Source organism: Monodelphis domestica, chromosome 6 (genome assembly GCF_027887165.1).
Source record: "Monodelphis domestica isolate mMonDom1 chromosome 6, mMonDom1.pri, whole genome shotgun sequence".
Taxonomy (NCBI): Eukaryota; Metazoa; Chordata; class Mammalia; order Didelphimorphia; family Didelphidae; genus Monodelphis; species Monodelphis domestica.
Window position 1 is genome coordinate 269319631 of NC_077232.1, and position 19649 is coordinate 269339279.

At 41.7% G+C, this 19649-nt stretch overlaps 1 protein-coding gene across 1 annotated transcript; it reads right to left on the reverse strand.

The window, feature by feature from the left end:
• Window positions 1-2043: 2043 nt before the first annotated feature.
• NKX6-1 (NK6 homeobox 1) lies at window positions 2044-18700 on the reverse strand. Its single transcript, XM_001364612.4, has 4 exons — window positions 18478-18700; window positions 9474-11094; window positions 6971-7143; window positions 2044-4533 (listed from the first exon to the last, which is right to left on the reverse strand). Exons 2-4 carry the CDS (start codon window positions 10177-10179, stop codon window positions 4282-4284), a joined length of 1131 nt encoding a protein of 376 aa, XP_001364649.1. The 5' UTR covers window positions 10180-11094; window positions 18478-18700; the 3' UTR covers window positions 2044-4281.
• Between the last annotated feature and the right edge of the window lie 949 nt (window positions 18701-19649).

Genomic DNA, 19649 nt, shown 5'->3' on the forward strand with positions numbered 1-19649 from the left:
CTTGATTCTTTTTGCTTTAATCAGTGGCATTTTAACCTTCAATGGCAGGCAGGTAACCTTGATCAGAACATTATATACTAGATTTGTTACAGATATTAATTAAAATTCTGGTACCAAATGACTGTATGTTTTTATTCTCCTTCCACAGACACATTTGTTCTCCTTTAGAAAAAAAAAGTTTAAATCTTATTTTATTAATCATCTTTATTTCTGCATTTCTCCTTCTATCCAGTGAACTCTCCCTTGAAACAGATTTTCAAAGAAAAAAAAGTAAATCTTTCTCACCCTATAAATTTATATTAATAAGCTCCTTTTTTTGTAAGTACACCTGACAAAACCAAACCAAATTCACTAAATTAGATTCTTTCCCTCCCCCCCCCCATTCCATTTTTATGACAACTGCAACTAGTGACTGGTTGGTCATCTCCCCAGAGTAAATTAACTATAAAGTAACAGACCATCAGCTGGAGAAGAAAACATGAGGCAACTTGTTCTGATAGTACTAACCTAATTTAATTCAAAGATACACATCTCACACTGGGTTATCTATCTACCACCCTTTCCCCCACCTCCTTTCCACTTTCCTTTACATAACTGAAGTATTGCTATACTAGCAGCAGGTCACACAGGCTAGCAGATGGTTTTAGTTTAAAGTTCCTGATAGCTGAAGTTCCTGATATGTTAAGTTCTTGGAAGATTTGAGAAGCATCTTTTCCTTTTATCTTAGGATGAATAAGATCTCCAGCAGTTCTTTCACGAAAAGTCAGCTTCATTTCTTTATTCCATTTTTTAAAATGTTTTCCCCGCAGGTATCGTACTTTAGATTGAGTTGTGGATTCTTCTTATTTTCATATTGCAATTTTAATAATTTTGATACTGGGGTTTGGAGGAGGGAGATTTGTTGATTTTTCAGAATGAGTGAAGGTTAAAAAGAAAAAAAGTTAGTAAAACCAGGATCTATTTGTGGGAATGATGGAAATGGCAGAACAATATGTCTTCTCTATCTGTCTCAAAAACAAGAGGCAGAGGATAAAATTGTACTTACTATTAGGATGGAATAATATGAACCATAATGGACAGTGCCACTGGAAAGAAATTACCATAACAAAATCTCCTTCAAAACAACTGTCTTTAATGCACAAACGCAGGAGCATATACCATGCAATGGCTTTTTCATCCCTTCAGCATAGGATGTCTAACAACCTAGTGAATAGTTTGGTCCATCTGTTCTAAGTAAATTCTGGGGGGAAAGATCTGAAAAGGTCGGGAAATAAGTCATCTTTTTCATAATCTACTTAATAATTAGGTTGTACAGTATTTTCTGACACACATTTCCAGTTTTCTTATTACTTCCATTTCTGGAGTGCATCAGGAGAAAAAAGGAGTAGTACATTTTTATATTTTGCAAAGTTTAATGAGACAATCTGTTTTTTTTTAAGTTTTTTTTCTCTTCTCTTTTTTTCCTTCTCTCTCATTAACTTAAAAAAAAAAAACTTAGGATAAATGTATTTCATGTCTTTTTCATCATTTGTTTAACAAAAAGCCAAAAAGATTCCTAAATGTATCAGAGTTTATTTCCTCTCAATGTTTACTTAATGTGTCCCTGTCCTCCCCACTCTGTCCACCCTATCCCCAATTCGCAAGTAGAATGAAATCAGCCTGCCTCCCTCATCTTTCTGTAGAACAATGTTAAAACCAAGAAGAGATGCGACAGCCACAGCCGCTTCGGGGCCCTGCTGCTTGCTCCTCTGACTCCGTGTTTGACTGAGAATTCTATCTCAGATATATGGAAATGAGTACTTCCCGGAGTCCTCCTGGGACATCCTCGGAAAGGAGGGGGAAGAAAGCAATCGGGGAAAAATTAGACATCGCAAATATAAGATACCATTCTGAATCTTTCAAAGGAGCCTGATGGACCGGGTTGGGTTTCTTTAATCTTCCTAATCCTCACATCCTGGAAATGTGGCTTCACCCGCACACCCCCCCCCCTGAAAATTAAAGAACCCATGGGAATCCGCTGAAGAAACCGATCTGAAATGGTAATTTTTTTCTTTCAGTAAGCTTTATTATTTGAGATCTCTGATGAGATCATATGATCTGTACCCCTCCTTTCATTAGAGGCAACAGACGACTTCGAACTGGTTTTAATTGATTTATCCTTTTAAAACAGAAAGTGCATTACATTGAACTGGTTTAGCAAAGGAGGTTTTCTTCTCTTTACAAACCGAATTCTATATAAATTAATAAAGGTTAAAGATGCTAATATACCATGATTATTAGCTTAAAAGGAAACAATTTACATATTCTCTAGTATTCTTTATGATACAAAAACACACTTCAAATTCAATTACAGCAACTAAATGGATTCTTATATTTCCGATTGAGAGTGGTTGCAACACTTCCCAACATCTACCTTAACACGCATTTATCGGAAAGGAATGAAATTAAAGCACAAGCAATTTTTATTCTGTCCTTCCTCAACCCCTCCCCCTTAAAAAAAAAGCACTAATAAATAGCAACAAACCAACATCTGTTTTCAGAATGGAATAAGAGGAACAAGGCTGTGACCCATCAGAGATTGAGCAATCCTCAGCTATAGCTGGACTCCATCTCGTAACTGATGTCCATAAGATTGGGAACCTTGGCAGGGATGCAACCATCCTTTGGTATACACATGCCTGTTACCCTGCTGCTGGTGAGGCTGAGGCTGGTAGATCGCTTGACCTCGAGAATTCTGACCTGCAATAGGGCTAAAAAATTGGTAGGTGTCCCAACTAAGTCTGGTCCCGGTAAAGTAAGGGCTTAGGTGTTGACTAAGAAGAGGCGAGGTGGAAACCGAGGTCAAAGCTCCTATAGCTATCAGCAATGAGATGGAGCCATGAGTGGTCGCTTCGGTTCCAGCCTGGGCGAGATAGGGAGACACAGTGAGAATGACGGGAAAAAACGAGAAACAGAGAGAGAGACAGAGAGAGACAGAGAGAGAGACGAGAGAGAGAGACAGAGAGAGACACAGAGAGAGAGAGAGAGAGAGAGAGAGAGAGACAGAGAGACAGAGACAGAGAGAGACAGAGAGACAGAGAGACAGAGACAGAGACAGAGAGACAGAGAGAGACAGAGAGAGAGACAGAGAGACAGAGAGAGAGACAGAGAGACAGAGACAGAGACAGAGAGACAGAGACAGAGAGACAGAGACAGAGACAGACAGAGAGAGAGACAGAGAGAGACAGAGACAGAGACAGAGACAGAGAGAGAGATATCGTAGAGCAAATTTAAAGAGAACAAGAGGGATAAGGAAAGGAGAAACTTTAGAGGCAGTAGTCAAATATAAAAAGGGCAAAGCAAACAAGGTGGGGACGCTCCTCTTTGATATACCTTAAAAACACTCAAAACTAACAGGGAACGTGAGATTGGGACACATCTTAAATTCAGAGAGGGCAGGTAGAACATACTTTTATACAAAAAAAAGATGCTTTACATTTTAAATATTCGCAATAAAATGAACTTCTAGTCAGTATGACTCACGATTTATTTACAAAGATCCTTCAACACGTTACTTTAGTTGCAACTGCAGTTTGTGGCTGAGAACCGGTCCCTCTTCCCATCCCATTATGCAGCTGGCTCGACTCGGTGGTCCCTGCAGAAGGGCCCAGGCGCTGCAGGCGGCTCCCCTACAATAACAGCACTTCCTTCTCCCACTCCCTCCCAGCTCGTCTGGAACAAACAGTAGTAAGAGCCTAGGAAAGGGCGCGGGGGCAGAGAGCCGCAGGGTGGGAGAAAAAGGTCCAGAGGGTGACAGTGGGGATTGGTTCGGGGTATTTGTTTATTTGCTTTGCGTGTTTTGATGTCTCCGAGTCTCTTCCCGTCACTTATAGAGTTTAGAAAAATATACATATACATCTCAGAAAATAGCAAATGTCCTCCCTTAATCAGAGTTGAGTCCTCAGTGCTCTTGGGAGGGTTGGGGAGGTTGAAGACTTGGGGCGTCCTGAGGCGGAGATCCGGCAAAGCAAGGTCGCTGGGCCGGGTCCCATCCTCTCTGCTCTTTTGCTAGCTGGCCAGTCTAGCTCCACCCTGGCCGAAGTGGGTGGGAGGTTCTGGGAGCGTTTGTTGGTTTATGAGTGAGTGTGTGCGTAGGAGGGTGCGGTAAGTGCGTTGGGGGCTTACACTCTCACCACTAGGGACTGGACAGGATAAGATTGGGCTGGGATGGGGTGAAATCAGCGGATGATGTGACTTGTTGGCGGAGTAGCATGGGATGCTCCGGACTGCGCAGTGGCCGCTTTAAGAGGAGTTTTCATTCTCTGACGTGTGCACCAGCAGGCTGCTGCTGCTAGATTTGTGTTTCTTCAGCAACTGGGTGATTTTCTCATCGTCGGAGTTGGGGTCCAGCGGCTTGTTGTAGTCATCATCTTCCTCCTCATTCTCCGAGGCTCCCTTCAGCCGCTCGGTTTCGGAGTCCTGCTTCTTCTTGGCTGTGGCCATCTCGGCTGCGTGTTTCTTCCTCCACTTGGTCCTACGATTCTGGAACCAAACCTACAAGGCCGGGAGAGGAGGAAGAGTGGGAAGGAAGGATAGAAAGGAGGTGTTCAAAGTTTTATCACAGACAGCAGAAAAGTAGGCGGACGGGATTGAGGAAAGACGATGGAGAGTGAAAGGGAAATGAGAGACATTAGGGTTTCCAGTCCAGTTTGTCATTCATAGCGTTACCCATTGACATGGAGCTACCCTCTCTTTTAGAAAGCTAACTCATTTTGCCCGACAATCTGTCCTTGATCTTTGAAGTGATCAGCACAAACCTACAGCAGTTGTCATGGCCAAGAAATGTATTTTGTTTGATTGTTGATCCTGTCACCGAGTAATTTCTCATAAGAATAAAACTAAAATTAAGTGACTTGGAAAAACATGCGGGGGGGGGGGGCGAAGAGAAAGAAAAAGAAAGCAAGGCTGAATCCCCTTCCTAATTTTATTGGGAGGGGGGAACCTTTCTCTTCCTCCATTTTACATTTGGGTGTGGGTTTTTTTTTTATTGTTATGTCATATATAACTTAAATTATTTTTGTTTATTTTCTTATTTGGGAGAATTTCAAAACATCCTTAAAAGTTCCTATTGGAGAGAGGAGGAAGTTATTAAATTGTTCAGTACAGTTTTCCTTTTCCCTCCTTTCTCTTAGACATAAGTCTGTTTAATTTGTCTAATCGCAGGACTGATTACCCATTCTCAGACTATGCAAATTGCTCTCCTCCCCCTCCTCCCATTCCACAGAATTTAATAAATGTGTCTTTGGTTGCTATCCTAAAATGCAAAGTAAGAACTAAATCCCCAAAGTAACACACATAAACATGCCAATTTATTCATTTCTCAGCACAGCCATAGATGTTTGGGGTACTCCTCCAACCAAAAACAAAAACATAAAAATGGTGTAGATTTAGAGTGTGGTGTAGAAAAGAGTGACTTTTAAATTTTGAGGTTGTTTCCTTAAAATTATGTTTTAGAATTATCCATTTTTAAAATAATCTAAAATATGTCTAGAAAATGACCATGCCCTATCAATTTATTTTGATATTGTTGAACAACAGCAACAAGAACAAAAAGGTATCCTATTCCAAGACAGGGATTTGTCACCAAATACATGACACAATCCTGGATGAATATATTTTAATCTGAACCTTTAGCAATATGCAATAAATTATAGTGGGGTCTGTGAATTGGCCTCTCTTTATGTTTTCCCATCAGTTATGTATTTTATTCCAAGGAACAAAATTGTGAGGAGAGGGGCTGTGATTTTCATTGTATGGGTGACAATAATTCACTATAAGCTATTTAGATGGATTTACAATGACAAATGAGGATCTCCAGGCAACTGTGGTATGGAGGTGAACCAACAAAATATGCAAAAATACATTTTGAAGTAGAAAGTAGTCTGGACTAACATCCAAAGAAAAAAGTGCTATTTAAAATGATATTCTAATAGTTTGTTGAAAAAATTTTTCTTAAAAAAAAAAGCATTGCTACTTAGTAACATTAACTAGTATTAATGATGTTTGGGGTTTTAATTCAGATAATAGGCAACAAAATCAATTAAAATAAAGCAGCTTGGCAAAGCTCAGAATAAATACACACACACATACACACACACACACTTACCAAAAGAGAGAGAGAGAGAGAGAGAACAAATAGAACTAACCAGAAAAGGAGTCAAAAACTTGACACCTACTAACCATAAGAATTACTCTGTAGGATCTAAACCAGTGTACCACCCCTCCATTTCTAAAATAGAAACAGCTGAAAAGGAGCCTAATTTGAAGCCAGGCCCAAATCAAGAATTTTTTTTTGACTATAGTCAGGACTGTTTGCTTTTAAAGACACTCCTACCAGAAGATAATCTGGACCTTATACCTCAAAAGGATGATTGATACAGGGAGGTAGAAAATCATTTTCCCCACCTACCAATTTTTCTCCCTACATTCAACATTGTCTAAATCTTTCATGTTATTTTCATTCCTCATCATAAACATGCATCTCTTGTAGTAAACACACAAACATACACAATAGCCATAATTGTTAAAATTATGGTTCTGCACATATAGCAATGTGTATACTCCAAGAATTAAACACTAGAAAGGACAAGTTTATATGAAGTATGAGGTTCCTGACCATCAAAAGTATCAGAAAGTTTTATGAAGGGAATAAAAAAAGGAGCTGGCTAAAAATGGGCAGTAAAATATTTTGGAAATGCCTTGATTCCCCCTCTTTTGGGGATGTTCCCTGCTATCCAGATTAACAGTATTTTAAAGGGTTGCATTCTATTTTGATTATCACTGTTTTAAGGTCAGAATGGCTTTCTACATCTTTATGGACAGTTTTTACTTATTTTATTTTATTTTTGCTAATGACCACCCCCACCCCCCATATTCCAGTCTCTTCCACACTCAAGGCCACACTCTTTAAGTTTTGACTCCTGTAGCTCACCTTGACTTGACTCTCCGTCATCCCCAGAGAATAAGCCAGCCTCGCTCTTTCAGGTCCCGCCAAGTACTTTGTTTGCTCAAAAGTCTTTTCCAGGGCGAAGATCTGCTGTCCTGAGAATGTAGGTCTCGTATGTTTCCTCTTCCCATCTTTGTCCAGCAAAATCGAACTTTGATCTGTCATAAGCGATACGAAAGAGTGAACACAAAAGATTAAATAGCTCACCCTAAAACATGACTAACTTTCAAAAAGAAACTTCTTTTTTTACTCCTGGGAAAGTAAACTGTGTTCTGTCACATGAAAAAACCCCTGGAGTAGTCACCAAGAGTGATCATGGCCACATTATTTCTTTTATTTTTACGTTTGTCACCCTACTCCCTGGAAATCAAACTGAAAGAGGGCAAGGGATTGTTTCTCATTAAGGAAAGTTTGACCTAAATCAGAAAAGATACTATCAGTTAATGACAAGCTATGACCCAAAGCCTCTCTAATCTTTTATTATACATATTTTTCTCCCTTCGGTATGACCTGGAAAATTAATGAAAATAATATGCAATGTGATTTTGTGTCCTCATTTGCAAATAGATGATACTATACGGTGGGAAAAGCCCTGAACTAGGGATTTGGAAACTGATATGCCAGGCTCTCCTCTGCCACTTACTAGCATTCAATCTTAGACAAATAACTGGATTTCAATGGGCCTCAATTGCCTTAACTGTAAAGTAAGTGTTGGACTAGACCAAGCATTGTTAATCTTTTTTATATCTGGTCCCCTCAAGAAGCCTATGGACACCTTCTTAAAATAACATTTTTAAAACGAATAAAGCAAAATACATAGGATTACAAAAGAAACCAATCGTATTGAAGTTCAGATACTAAAAGATTTTTTAAAACAAGTTCTAGGACCGCAGGTTAAGAATCCTTGCACAAGATGATTCCTGGTATTCTTTCCAGCTATATGTCTATACTTCTATGTGTTAAACCATTCAAAGAAACCTGTAACTTCATGTGTTTTCGCTGAGAGTTGGTTTGTTTTTGTTGTTAACAGTCTTTAAAAAGATCAAACTGTCGGTACGACAAGGACCTCCATACCTCTCTTCATCCTAGCTATCTAATTCAAACCTCGCTATTTTTTCCCCTCCTAAGCTGTTTCTCCAGAGCTCTCGAAGCCTACAGGGTATATTCATAGACTCACAAAAAGAGCCTGGAACACCAGAGAGTTCAATAACTTGGACTACTAGGGACATTTTCAAATAAATTGAAGAATGAAAACGGAGTCTTTCATTTGGGAGCACAAAAGCCCTACGAAAAGCCAAGAGCCTCGCCCATATCTAGAGAGTGAAAAGTCAAATTGGGGGGGGGGGGTGGATGGTGACAGGTTTGGTGTACCCCCCCCCCCAGAATCTTTGGGAACTACACTGTTTCTTCCTCACTTTTCTAGTTTGTTAATCTCTCCTTCCCCTGAATCCTTGTCCCCATTCTTGGGGGGGAAATTGGGGGTCTACACACCCTTTCATTTTAACGGTTGTTGTTAACAGATTTGGGAGAAAACCAGAAAAAAGGGTGGGGGGGGAGGTCGAGAAAAGCTAGCGTCGGAATTTACTGAACAGCACTTGCAGACTGGAGACATCGGGAAAGGAGCAGAAGGAAGAGCCGTTCAATGTCCTAAGTGGCTGACTACAGAGGGGAAATACTAGAACCAAAGGGCTGTCCTCGTTTAAACCATTATTGCCTTCCTCGGAGAGTGGCTAGTAGGTCAACAATGGGCTCGCTGGTGGCCAAATTTACCCAAGGCGAGAGAGGGGCGGGGAGGTGAAGGAGGAATAAAATGACACCGTGGTTTACATGCAAATAAACACATTCCTCTCTGGGGCCTTCGGTGCAGTCCAACTTAGTGAACTCTTTTGCAGTTCAGTCCCCTGCCCACCCCCTCACCCCCCACCAAGACCCTTCCAAGAAGGGGACGGGGAGGAGTCCTAAACCCACCATCAGAACCCCAGGCGGAGGCGGCCTCTGACTAAGGGTAGATCAGATCTTCCCCTCCTGCCCACCCAAGTAGTGTCCATTACCAGGCAGAACTTGAGCGGCCCGGAGGAGAGGAAATCCATAGACTATAGGGATAAATCGCAGAAAAGCAGTGCTATACCCACGGCCAATTTGTTTCCCCAAGTAACAACCTCCCCCGTTCGCCTCAGACCCTCGTCCTCCTGCTACTCTTGCACGCACCTGCTTCTTGAGATTTCCCTCCAGTCGGGGTTGAGAAAGCTCTAAGTAACTGTAGCTGCTCTGAAGTCAGGAGCCTAGTTTCAATTCTGCACCACTTTCCGACCCACTCCAATTCCATTCTCCCAGTCTGTTTACTTTTTTCCATGACTAAATCCCAAAATGTGCAAAAAGACGGGAGTGGGGGGGGGGGGTTAAGACTCGAGGAGGGATTCGGGAATTAGATAGGGAAAAAGTATGTGTGGGGGGCAGGGAAGGAAAATATTAAAGAGATAATACTCACGAGGGGTACAAGCCAACCGGGCATCTCTCCATGGAGGACTCTGCATCACCCCAGGCCAGAAGATGGGGGTACGGCCAGGCAGCTCCGCCAGGGGCTTGGGGTACCTGCCAACAGCCGCCACCGCGGCAGCACTAGGGCTGAAGTAAAGGCCAGGGGGAGGCGGCGGGGGGCTAAGGCTACTGAAGCGAGGCAGACCAGCCAGGAGCCCAGCCGAGGAGGAGGCAGCTGCGGCGGCCGCGGCGGCGGCCGCAGCAGCCGCGGCTGAGGAAGAGGAGGCAGAGGAGGAGGCAGAAGAGGAGGCAGAAGAGGAGGAAGAAGAGGAGGAGCCGGAGGGCGAGGCGGAGGGCAAGGAGGCCCCGGAGGTTAGGGGCATAGAGGGCCGACTCAGGATGTCGTTGATGCCGTGCGGGGTGGCAGCCGAGAGCTGCTGGGGGGCGCTGCCCAAAGACGAGAGTCCCCCTGAGGTCGGGGGTTTGAGACCGGCTGGGTTATGGGCGCCCAAAGGTGGGGAGGGTGAGGAGGACGACGAAGACGAAGAGGAGGAAGAAGGGGAAGAGGAAGCCGGGGGCCCGGTCGGGAGCGGAGGGTAGGCAGTCGGGTACAGCGGGGTCTTCATTTCAGCCATGCTGTGCAGGGCAGCCAGGGGTGGGCTGCTCAGCAGGAACGCGCTCTGCCGGGTGCCCTCCATAGGCCCCACAGCTAACATCCCACAGCCGAGCTCGGAGGCCGGACCCACAGGCTCACAGGGTAGCGTGAAGCCAAGAATCCGAGGGGCCCTATGGACTCCGGGCTCCTCGGGGGGCCGGGGGCTGGGGATGGGGGAGGGGCTGGAGTCCCTCCTTCTTGGACAAGCCGGGTGGAGCTGATCCCAAAACTCCGTGGAGGGGAGGAAAGAAAACCCCAGGCTGCTGTGCCCACCCCAAACTACGAAGGGCCCAGCAGTGCAGGAAGAGGGGGTAACCTTACAGAAAGGGGAAAATATTATCACTCTTCCCCAGAGTGATTTCTCTCTCTGTCTCTCTCCTTGTCTGTCTGTCTGTCTTTCTGTCTTTCTCTTTGTCTGTCTGTATCTCTCTGATTTACTTATTTATTATTATTATTATTTTTGCAGAAAAAGGTGGAAGAGGAGGTTAGGGTATCTGGGCCTGGCCGGATCTCTTAGGTCTCTGGATTTCACGCTTTTCTTCTTTCGGGAGACACGGAGTCTCAAAATTCGTTTCTTCTCATCTTCCTCTGGAGAGAGGCCAACAAAAACCTAGTTACCCCTAGTTTATAGCAAAGTTAGAGCCCCGGAGATTCCGCTTTGAAGTTAGCAACCGAGATGGGGGTGGGGAGCTCTTGCTTTTTCTTGTAGAAGGTTCAAAGAGTCTCTTTATCAAGCCAGTTAACTACGAGTTGTCTGAAGGTACTGCCACCCTGTCCGCGGTTGCTCTGCCCTTGGTGTTCGATGTCTTGTTGCAGATGAATCAGGGGCTAAAAGGTATAAACCCTCTTGGTGTGGTTCCGGGATTTCCGCAAGAACCAGGAGGCAATAAAAAACCAAGACGAACACTTTTCCCGGACTTCAGCACCTTGCCATGTCCTCGTTTTCTTGGTGTGCAGTAGCAGAAAGCTTCAGTCTCTTTAAACAAAACAAACAAACACAAACAAAAACCTCAATAATATCGTGATTAGAAAATAAAAGAGGAAAAGTTTGAAGACTTCAGTTACAGCCTAGATCCCTGCTGTTGGAGTGTTTCCTTTCTCCTTCTTTTCTTGTATTCACTCCAAGCATTACTTTTACAAATGGATTTGGTAACCAAGGCCACTACCCCTCAAGAGGTTTCCAAAACACGCCCTCTCTCCTTTTCTTGCCCTTTCCTTTTCCTTGCTTTCTCTCTCTTTTTATCTTAGGCTCTTGTTTGATGAATCCTTCTTTCTCTCCCGATCCCTCCTTCCTCCCTTCTTCCTCTCAGTTCCTGACAGTTCAGATGAAGCTCTCAAAGGTAATAAAACATTTGCATCACTCTCTACCTCCCTTTAGCTGGAGGGGAGAGTGCATTGGATGGAGGGGGGGGGGGAGAACTTTGAAAGACGTCACTCAGAGGGCGCAGAAGGGGGAAGAATAGACTGAAGGGGGGGAGGCGTGACCATCTTCTCCAATAGGACTGTGCTCCAGGTGACGACAAACTAGCTACTGCCATCACTTTGGAAAGAGCAAAGCCTTCTGAATGGCTGAGGGAGCAGAGAAAGGAGCACCAACCCAGATCTTAAGCTTGAATACGTAAAGTCAGCCAGCCCCGGCGACAGCCCCTTCCCCTCCTCACCTAGAGTTGGACTGGACTGGGATGGGCAACTGCTGTTGGAGAGATTGTACCCAGAGAATCTCAGGGAATGGCCATGTGGTTGTTGCTTGGGGGCGAGCAAGCACTGCAAATGATTGAGATCAAGAAAATGGAAAGGGGGTGGGGGGAGAGGTGATGAAAAGGGGGGGGGGGAGAAAAGTAAGCAAAAAAAGCAATATATTTATGGACTAACAGCTCTTAGCCCTCTACTGTTTCTCTCTCTTCCAACCCCCAAATCAGGCATACACCTCAGACAGACTGGGGTAGAGGTGAGTAGGAGGGACAAGTAAAATGGAACTAGTGGGGATGCAGCCTCAGCAGGCCCTGCTTGGCCCTATGGCACTTTCTTTTGAAGTGATAATTAAGGGCCATCTGAGCTCCCCTAGAATTGTGTAAATTAATTTGTTACTCTTTAAAGCTAGATGTTCCTAAACCTCTCTTGGCCCCAAAGGGCTCTCAGTTACTCACAACTTTCCTCATTCTCTCTTGTCCACTTTTCTTTCCATTCCTTTGCCCTCATGTGACCATCACTGTCACCATCGCAACTGCTGTGTTGACTCAATAAGGTGGATACAAAGTCAGTGACTGTGTGTGTGTGTGTGTGTGTGTGTGTGTGTGTGTGTGTGTGTGTGTGTGTATCTGGAAATGAGAGTCTGACTACTTCACAGCCAAGTGTTCCCTTGTTTCTTTTCTCTTTGTTACCAAGAAGAGTGAGAAACTCTTAGGTCCTAGAGTTAACTTTTAGAAACAACAGTTCTCCTACCTCTCTGTGTTTCCAATGGCACTGTAATTGTTGCATTCTCTCATCCCTATAAAACTGGCTCTCCTAGGGAGCCAGTGCACAGATGGCACAAAATGCTTAACTTTTTCTTTAAGAAGAGGTTTTCAGTGTGAATTGAGGATGGGAGATGAATTCCCAGCAGTTAAGGTCTAAGACCATTAGGTCTAGCGTCAGCGGGAAGGGGGCAAAGGTACAGTCAAAAGCTCTACACATTTCCTGCATGTATGAATATGTGTGTGGAAATCGCCAGCTGTTGTTTGGTAGGGGGCAGTCACCACCAGCTTTTTAAGTGAAGTTTTGGAGTCAATAGCAATCAAATTGATGCACATAAATTTGAAATAAATTTAATACATGAAAGAACTTTGAGAGGAGCCTTAGTTGGAGTGACTTTGTCTTCCTGGTCAGGTCTGAGCTAAAAAGAGGAGAGACAGAGAGGGGTGTTCAGCCTCTGCTCTGAAAACCCTCCCTGTTTGACCTCCATTGCAAGATCCCTCCCTCCTTGTCTTCATTTTCAGAGCTCTCCATCTATTTTTTATGTGCCTGGCCTCAGGAATGATTCTTTTTTCTTGTTTGTTTTTTTCCCCTTCTTTAAAAAAATTTTCTTTTACTTTTTTGTCTTCATTTTCCATTGTTGTGCAATCTTTTTTCTTTGACAACAGAATTATTTTTTTTGGCTATTTCTTCCTTTTACCCATTTCATTAAATTTTTCAAAGTAAAAAAAAATATTTACACTCCAACAAAGAAAGAGAAACCTCTATATTTAGAAATGAAAGTCAAAATATTCTCTTCAGTTTTTTTTTGTTATGATAGGTTTAAGAAACACCATGTAAAATGGACAATTTCTGCATACATTGTATAAAAGAAAGAATATTGTACATGAAACCAGAAATTTCTATTATGGTCAGTTTGTTTTTCTTTTTAGTATGTAATAAGTTCAACCTGTAGTTTTCAAAGCTGTCCTGCTTCTTGTACTTCTTTCTGGTCCTCTCCAGTTTTTAAAATGATTCATGGAGCCTTTTTGCTCTTTTCTTTGTTCGATTCTGTTTGAATAAGAGTAATAAGTATCCCAAGAAAGACCCAGAAAAATCCAATCTCCAAGTTAAATTTTCCGATCTGCATTTATGAAGGGATGAACAAGACTTCACAAACGGAACATTCCTAGAAGCTGAGAGTGACCCAGATCTAGGCCACAGGAGCAGAATAAGGAAGAGGCTAATTCAAGCATGCTAAAAAGCTGAGCTTGGGGACTTGGAGAGCTTTCTTCAGCTTTGTGGCAAGGAAACCTTGTCTTGTCTCCCAGCACCTTTAATGTAAATGATCTTTCTTTAATCAATCCAAGTCTTGGGCCTGTCGGTGGTTGCTTTTTCTTGTCTTCCCTAAATCCCATCTCCACTTTCCCTACCCCCCAGTGAATTTGTGGAAACCACTGGGGCTTTTAAGCTTAACTAATTAAGGAAAGGAAAGATGTAACCAGACTTTGTCCCTAATGGTTCCAATTTCAAATGGTTCTTAGATGACATTTTGATGGTTCTAGCTTTGGCCTGGAACAGAAATATGCATCTTTCCTTTGGTCAACTTTTAAGCCAATAAGTCTCTAAACAGATTCAGGTCAGTGCAGGTGGAATCACCTGGAATACTTTTCTCCTATTTATTATTCATTTTAATAATGAAATTAGCAGAAGTAATTAATTATGACTACAATAAATTATGAGGCTCTGTTAGGAAGATTGAGGAGGATGAGAAATGAATATAGCTGTAGGACTTGGGGGGAGTGTTTATATTAAATACAATGTATTGAATACATTTCTTTCTCCACTTTCATTGTAGCTGATATTTGATCTGCTTAGTTATGTCCAAGTAGGGATTTTTTAAGTCATTAAGATATATATCAGTGCATTCTTGGTGAGTCTTTCTGCCAGATGATGCCTATAAGAAGATTTCACTCATCTTTAATTGTAAGGGTTAAAAAAAACCCAGCAACTCCAGCTCAGAAAGAGCAGACCCTGAATCTTGATGTGTGCTGGCCTGTAACTGACAGTCAGAGATGTTGCATCCATTGTCTTTCAAAAGCTTCAACAGTCCAAATTGTCATATGCATTGTCTTTCAAATGCCCTTGGAGAACTAGAATATTCTTACCCCCAAAACAGCAAAATGCTTCTAATGAAATCTGGCAGTACACAAGCAAAGTCAAAGGAATTCAAAATGTAGTCCATGATTTTGTTTCTATCCCATCAAATATGTGTACATGTGTGCATACATACGTGTGTGTACATAATATGGAGTGAGGGAAGAGCAGAAGAGGTTTCATTTGAAAGTCAATGATTTGCATCTTAGTTGGAAGGTAATATAAAAACAGTTTGACAAACTCCTAGGTGATAGAGAAACCGCAAGTATAAAATAATGTATGCCAATGATAGTGATGCATCTCAAATTGTCTTTGTTACTCTGGGGAGCAAAAGAAATTACTTCTATTTTTAGCCCACTGGTCCATACAGGTCTGGCCTTGTTGGAAGTGACACAGGGCAAACAGCCCATCCAATCCATAATGTCCTAGAAGTCAATAGCCTTTTTATGGTCCTGATCAAGGGTATAAGAATAAGCGCGGTCAGTTTAGGAAAGCAAAGCTTTCCCAATGAAATAGTCCTTTAAATGCAGGCAGATCAGTCAGGGTGCAAAGAGATTGAAAGGCTATTCTGTGCAAAGTCAAAGGCTTCCTTGCAGTTGCTTCTTGCCCACAGATAAAAGTAAGTTAAAGGCTTAAGAGGGGGTTAAATCATTATATGCAGAGGTCAAATCTAGCTATGTGTACAATGATAGAGAAATATGAGGTGAATCTTTTCGGCCTGAAATGCCTAAACAATTTTGCTTTGTTTTTATTCTCTTTATCAGAGGGTCTAAATTTCAAGAGGTTCGTGAATTTGTCAGAGGAAAATGACACCCTTATTATTACTGACCTTTAAATAAAATTGAGGATTTCTTTCAAGTTTGAATATGCACAACAAACTATTACTCAGAGAAAGGATTCGCAGGTTTCACTAGCGTACCAAAAGGGTCCATCTCACACACACACACACACACACACACACACACACACACACACACACACACACTCACAAAGGTTAAGAATCTCTGCTCTAGATTCAGCTCTGCATTCATTCTCTCATTCTCCAGTCCACATGATTAGTGAAAGGGGGTGGGGGAGGAAGAAGCGGGGGAGGGAAGAATACCCTAATCCATCGCTGGTTTTCTTTGGGGACTTTAGAAGCGTTGGATAGGAGCTAAATGAAGCCACTACTCAGAAGGACTTCTCCGACACTGCACGGAATCCAGCCTCCCAGACGATTTCAGGAGTGGCGGGAGAAAAAAAGAAAGAGGGTTTTGTTTTCGCTTTTCTCTTTGTAAATACTGTAGCGCGGTTGGGGCACCCTTGACAGGAGCCGCAGTCACCAAATGCGAGCTAATAACTAACGCCGGCTCTAGGAGAGGATTTAGAGAGGGTTGGAGGAGAAAGGGGGACAACAGATGCAGTACGGCCTAGAAGTAAGTATAACTCTTTGTTCCGGCCTTGCTGCCTCTTCCCAACTTAGAGCTGTGTTCTGCTAGAAGGGATGAAAACAATGCAGGAGGAGAGGGGGCTATAAAAAACGCAGTGGACTGTGTACTAAGGCAGAGATCTGAACCCCCTGCAATTAAAAAACAGTCACAGCATTTTGCAAAAGTCTTCGGAAGGGAGAAAGCACACATGCATGCCCATCATTGTGCTAGGAACAAACTCTAGATGTAGATATAGTTGGACAAGTCTTGTGATTTTATTTGTCTGGAAATCCTGGTGAGAAAACCACTGGCAAGGCAGATGGGATCGCATAGCCAATGAGTGGCAAAGGCAATACTTGAACCCAGATCTTCCTAACTGGAGGCCACTTCCCTGAAACTAATCATATATTATGAAAGTGGGGCTCATTTGGGGGGGGGGGGGAGAATATTTTTCAAACTAGTGCATTAACTACATCTGGAAAAGAAGATTTTGAAAAGTAGAGAAAATGAAAGTAAGTTATATTTAGTCTCTGGCTTTGAGCACAGGAACTTAAGGGCCAGAAAAAATAAATGACTTTGAGGGGAGAAAAAAGGTGATGTTAAACTTCAGCTGAGTAAACGGCAGGTTTAAAGACAACCTTTTTTGTTCCAAGTAACTCACATGTTTTGAAGTAGTGAAATAAATGAACAATGTTTGTTGGATAAGATCCATTATAGCTCTTACAAAGGACCTATACTGTTGGTCTGTAAAATTTTAGTAACAGTAGCCAATTCAAATTTAATTTAATTAACAGGTTGTAAATTAAAGTGAATAACTTTTCACTGAACATGATTGGAATTAGTTTCAAGTTACTTTACTTTAAAATTTTTTAAATAATTGATGTATTCCTATTATAATTTACACAAACACTTACATACATACATACATACATGTGTAAGTATCATTTATATATAAGTGGCTACACTTTATCATTCTCTGAAGCAAGTTATTTTTAGTTGGGTATCAGATACAAGGGTACAATTCAAAGGATTTAGCTTTCAGAAGTCTGAACTGCTGTTGCCCTCTTGTGGACAAAATTTTAACTCTCTCTTTGTCTCTGTCTCTGTCTGTCTGTCTGTCTGTCTGTCTGTCCGTCTCTGTCTCTGTCTCCCCCCCTCCCCTTGCAAAAAACAATGACTATTCTCCAGTCATTTTGCTGTTTAAGATTCTGGGGTTACTTTAGTCACTTGCATCCTCTCATCTCTGCTCTTTGATTAAAATTTGATTAGTTTAAGCCTATTCATTCAAATTGACTAGGCAATTAATGTAGTCCATGATGGGAAACCACTGGACAGTAAGCAGAGCCTTCATCCTTCAAAGACAAATTGTTATTAATGACATAGTTTCTTCAACTTTAGACATTCAACCACTATAATCAAGAGCATGATGATAAAGCCTTTTTTTTTTCCAAAATGACATTATCTCCTGTCTCTAGGAATACTCTCCCTCCTCCACGCTGGCCACTGACACACCATTAAGTCATAGTTAAATTCCTCCTTCTACCAGAAACCCCAATCCTTCCTAACCCAGTGCCTTCCCTCTGTTAACTAACTCCTACTTATCCTGTATCTTTGTATATAGTTGTTTGCCTGTTGTAAATTGTAAACTTCTTGAGGGCAGAAATTGTCTTTTGCCTCTTTTTATATCCCTAATGCTTTAGAACAGTGCCTCTCACATAGCAGGTGCTTAATAAAGGTTTATTGATTGATTAGTTGATGGTGGGCAATAAGGTGGTAAGCATAATAACTACAGCAATGCCAAATCTAGACAATAAACCAAATAACAAATACAGGCCTCATTTGTATTTATAGATGTCCAAGGGTAAATACAATGAAAATTTAAGTGGGCTCTCATGAGTATAGCACCCTCCTGTAAGTAGATGAAGGTCTTTTCTATCACCTCCCCACTCATGATTATCTCATATGTCATCCATATAGCCTCTAGATTAGTCCATTGGGAGGACTTGCTAGCATCCTTCTCTTTCAAGGTATCCCAAAATTACCAGAGTAATGTTTATTACGATCACTCCCCTTATTGCAGGAAAAGCAGTCTATAAGGCTGGTAAAACATTTTTAGGTGCCAAGTTCTCCTAGTGGTGGTGGTAAATCTAAATTTTGGAAACAGGGAAGAAAGGTAATTCAACGAGAAAACAGCACATATAAATAATATTGAATTTATTATCAAAGAAGAGATGCAAGGAGGAAGGAAAATGGGAAAAAGGAAATATGACTGCTTTACCCTCTAATTAGACCCACTATTTAACTACCTTAACTAATTACATAAATTCCTAAAGGCAAATCCAACAGGTAATCAGATTTCTCACCCTCAGAGAGTCCTTTGATGGGTCAGGTACAAGAATCCAGCTAAGTACTCAGATGTCCAAAGGAGAGACTAGTTTCCTCCAATTTTCCTCTCTGTCCACCAGAGGGTATTGGGGAAACTCTTGCTCACTCTTGCTTGATGGTATTCAAAGAGGCTGCTTCCAAGATGGCCAAGAGAGTCCAGGAAAGATCAGATCTGAACCCTCCAGGCTTTACTTCCCAGCTCCAGACTGCTGTTCGAAAAACTGTCTCTTCAACAGTTTGGAACCTTTCCTGTAAGCCCTGGGAGAATTCTGAGTCTTGCAGGATTGTTGATCAAAACTCTTTGCACCCTATAATTTCTCTCACTACAGTGGGGAGGGGGCAATCCATGCATTTCTTGAGGAGGTAAAGTTCCTAAGCCAAAACTAGAGGTCTCAAACCTGTGCATGAATGGTGTAGTACCTGGCCAATCCAGTAAAGTACAATCTTAAATATACATTTTCCATTTAACAATTAAGCCTCTTATAGCCTACTCATTCTGTGAGAGCATCCCTCAATTCATAATAGACAGCTCTGGGTGAAGGATTATAATCTTTTGTCAACCATTCACTAGCAATTAGGGCCAACAGTAGGGTCAGTAATTGTTTCTGTCATTTTAAAATATTTTTTCATGTATTTGCTTTTAGGAAGCCTTTCCTTACTAGAAAGAATTTTTCAAAAAAAGAAAAAGTGATAGGAGAGACAAAATCAGCAATATATCAAAAAAATATTATATTATATGCCATGTTCCACACTTGTGGGCCCTCAGTTCTCAATTCTAAATAAGGATTAGGCTGGAGAAGGCTTATTCTCATATATTCATTGGAGCAAAGTTTATTCATTGTAATTGTAATTTTGAAAATTAATTCTTTTTTTATTTCGTGGTTTTTGTTCTTCCCATTTATATTGTGGTAGCCATTAGTTATGTTGTTTTCTTTTCTGTCCTTTCTATGTCTTTCTTTGATTCACTGAATTTACCAAATTTAGGCAGCGAGGTACCTGTCTACTAGATACAGTATAAAAAATGCTGAATTTTGAGTCAGTAAAAAAAATTAAATCTTATTTCAAACTCTGATTAGCTGGGTGATTCTGGGCAAGTCACTTAATGTCTCTGTGTCTTACTTTTTTCATCTGTAATATAAGAATAATAAAA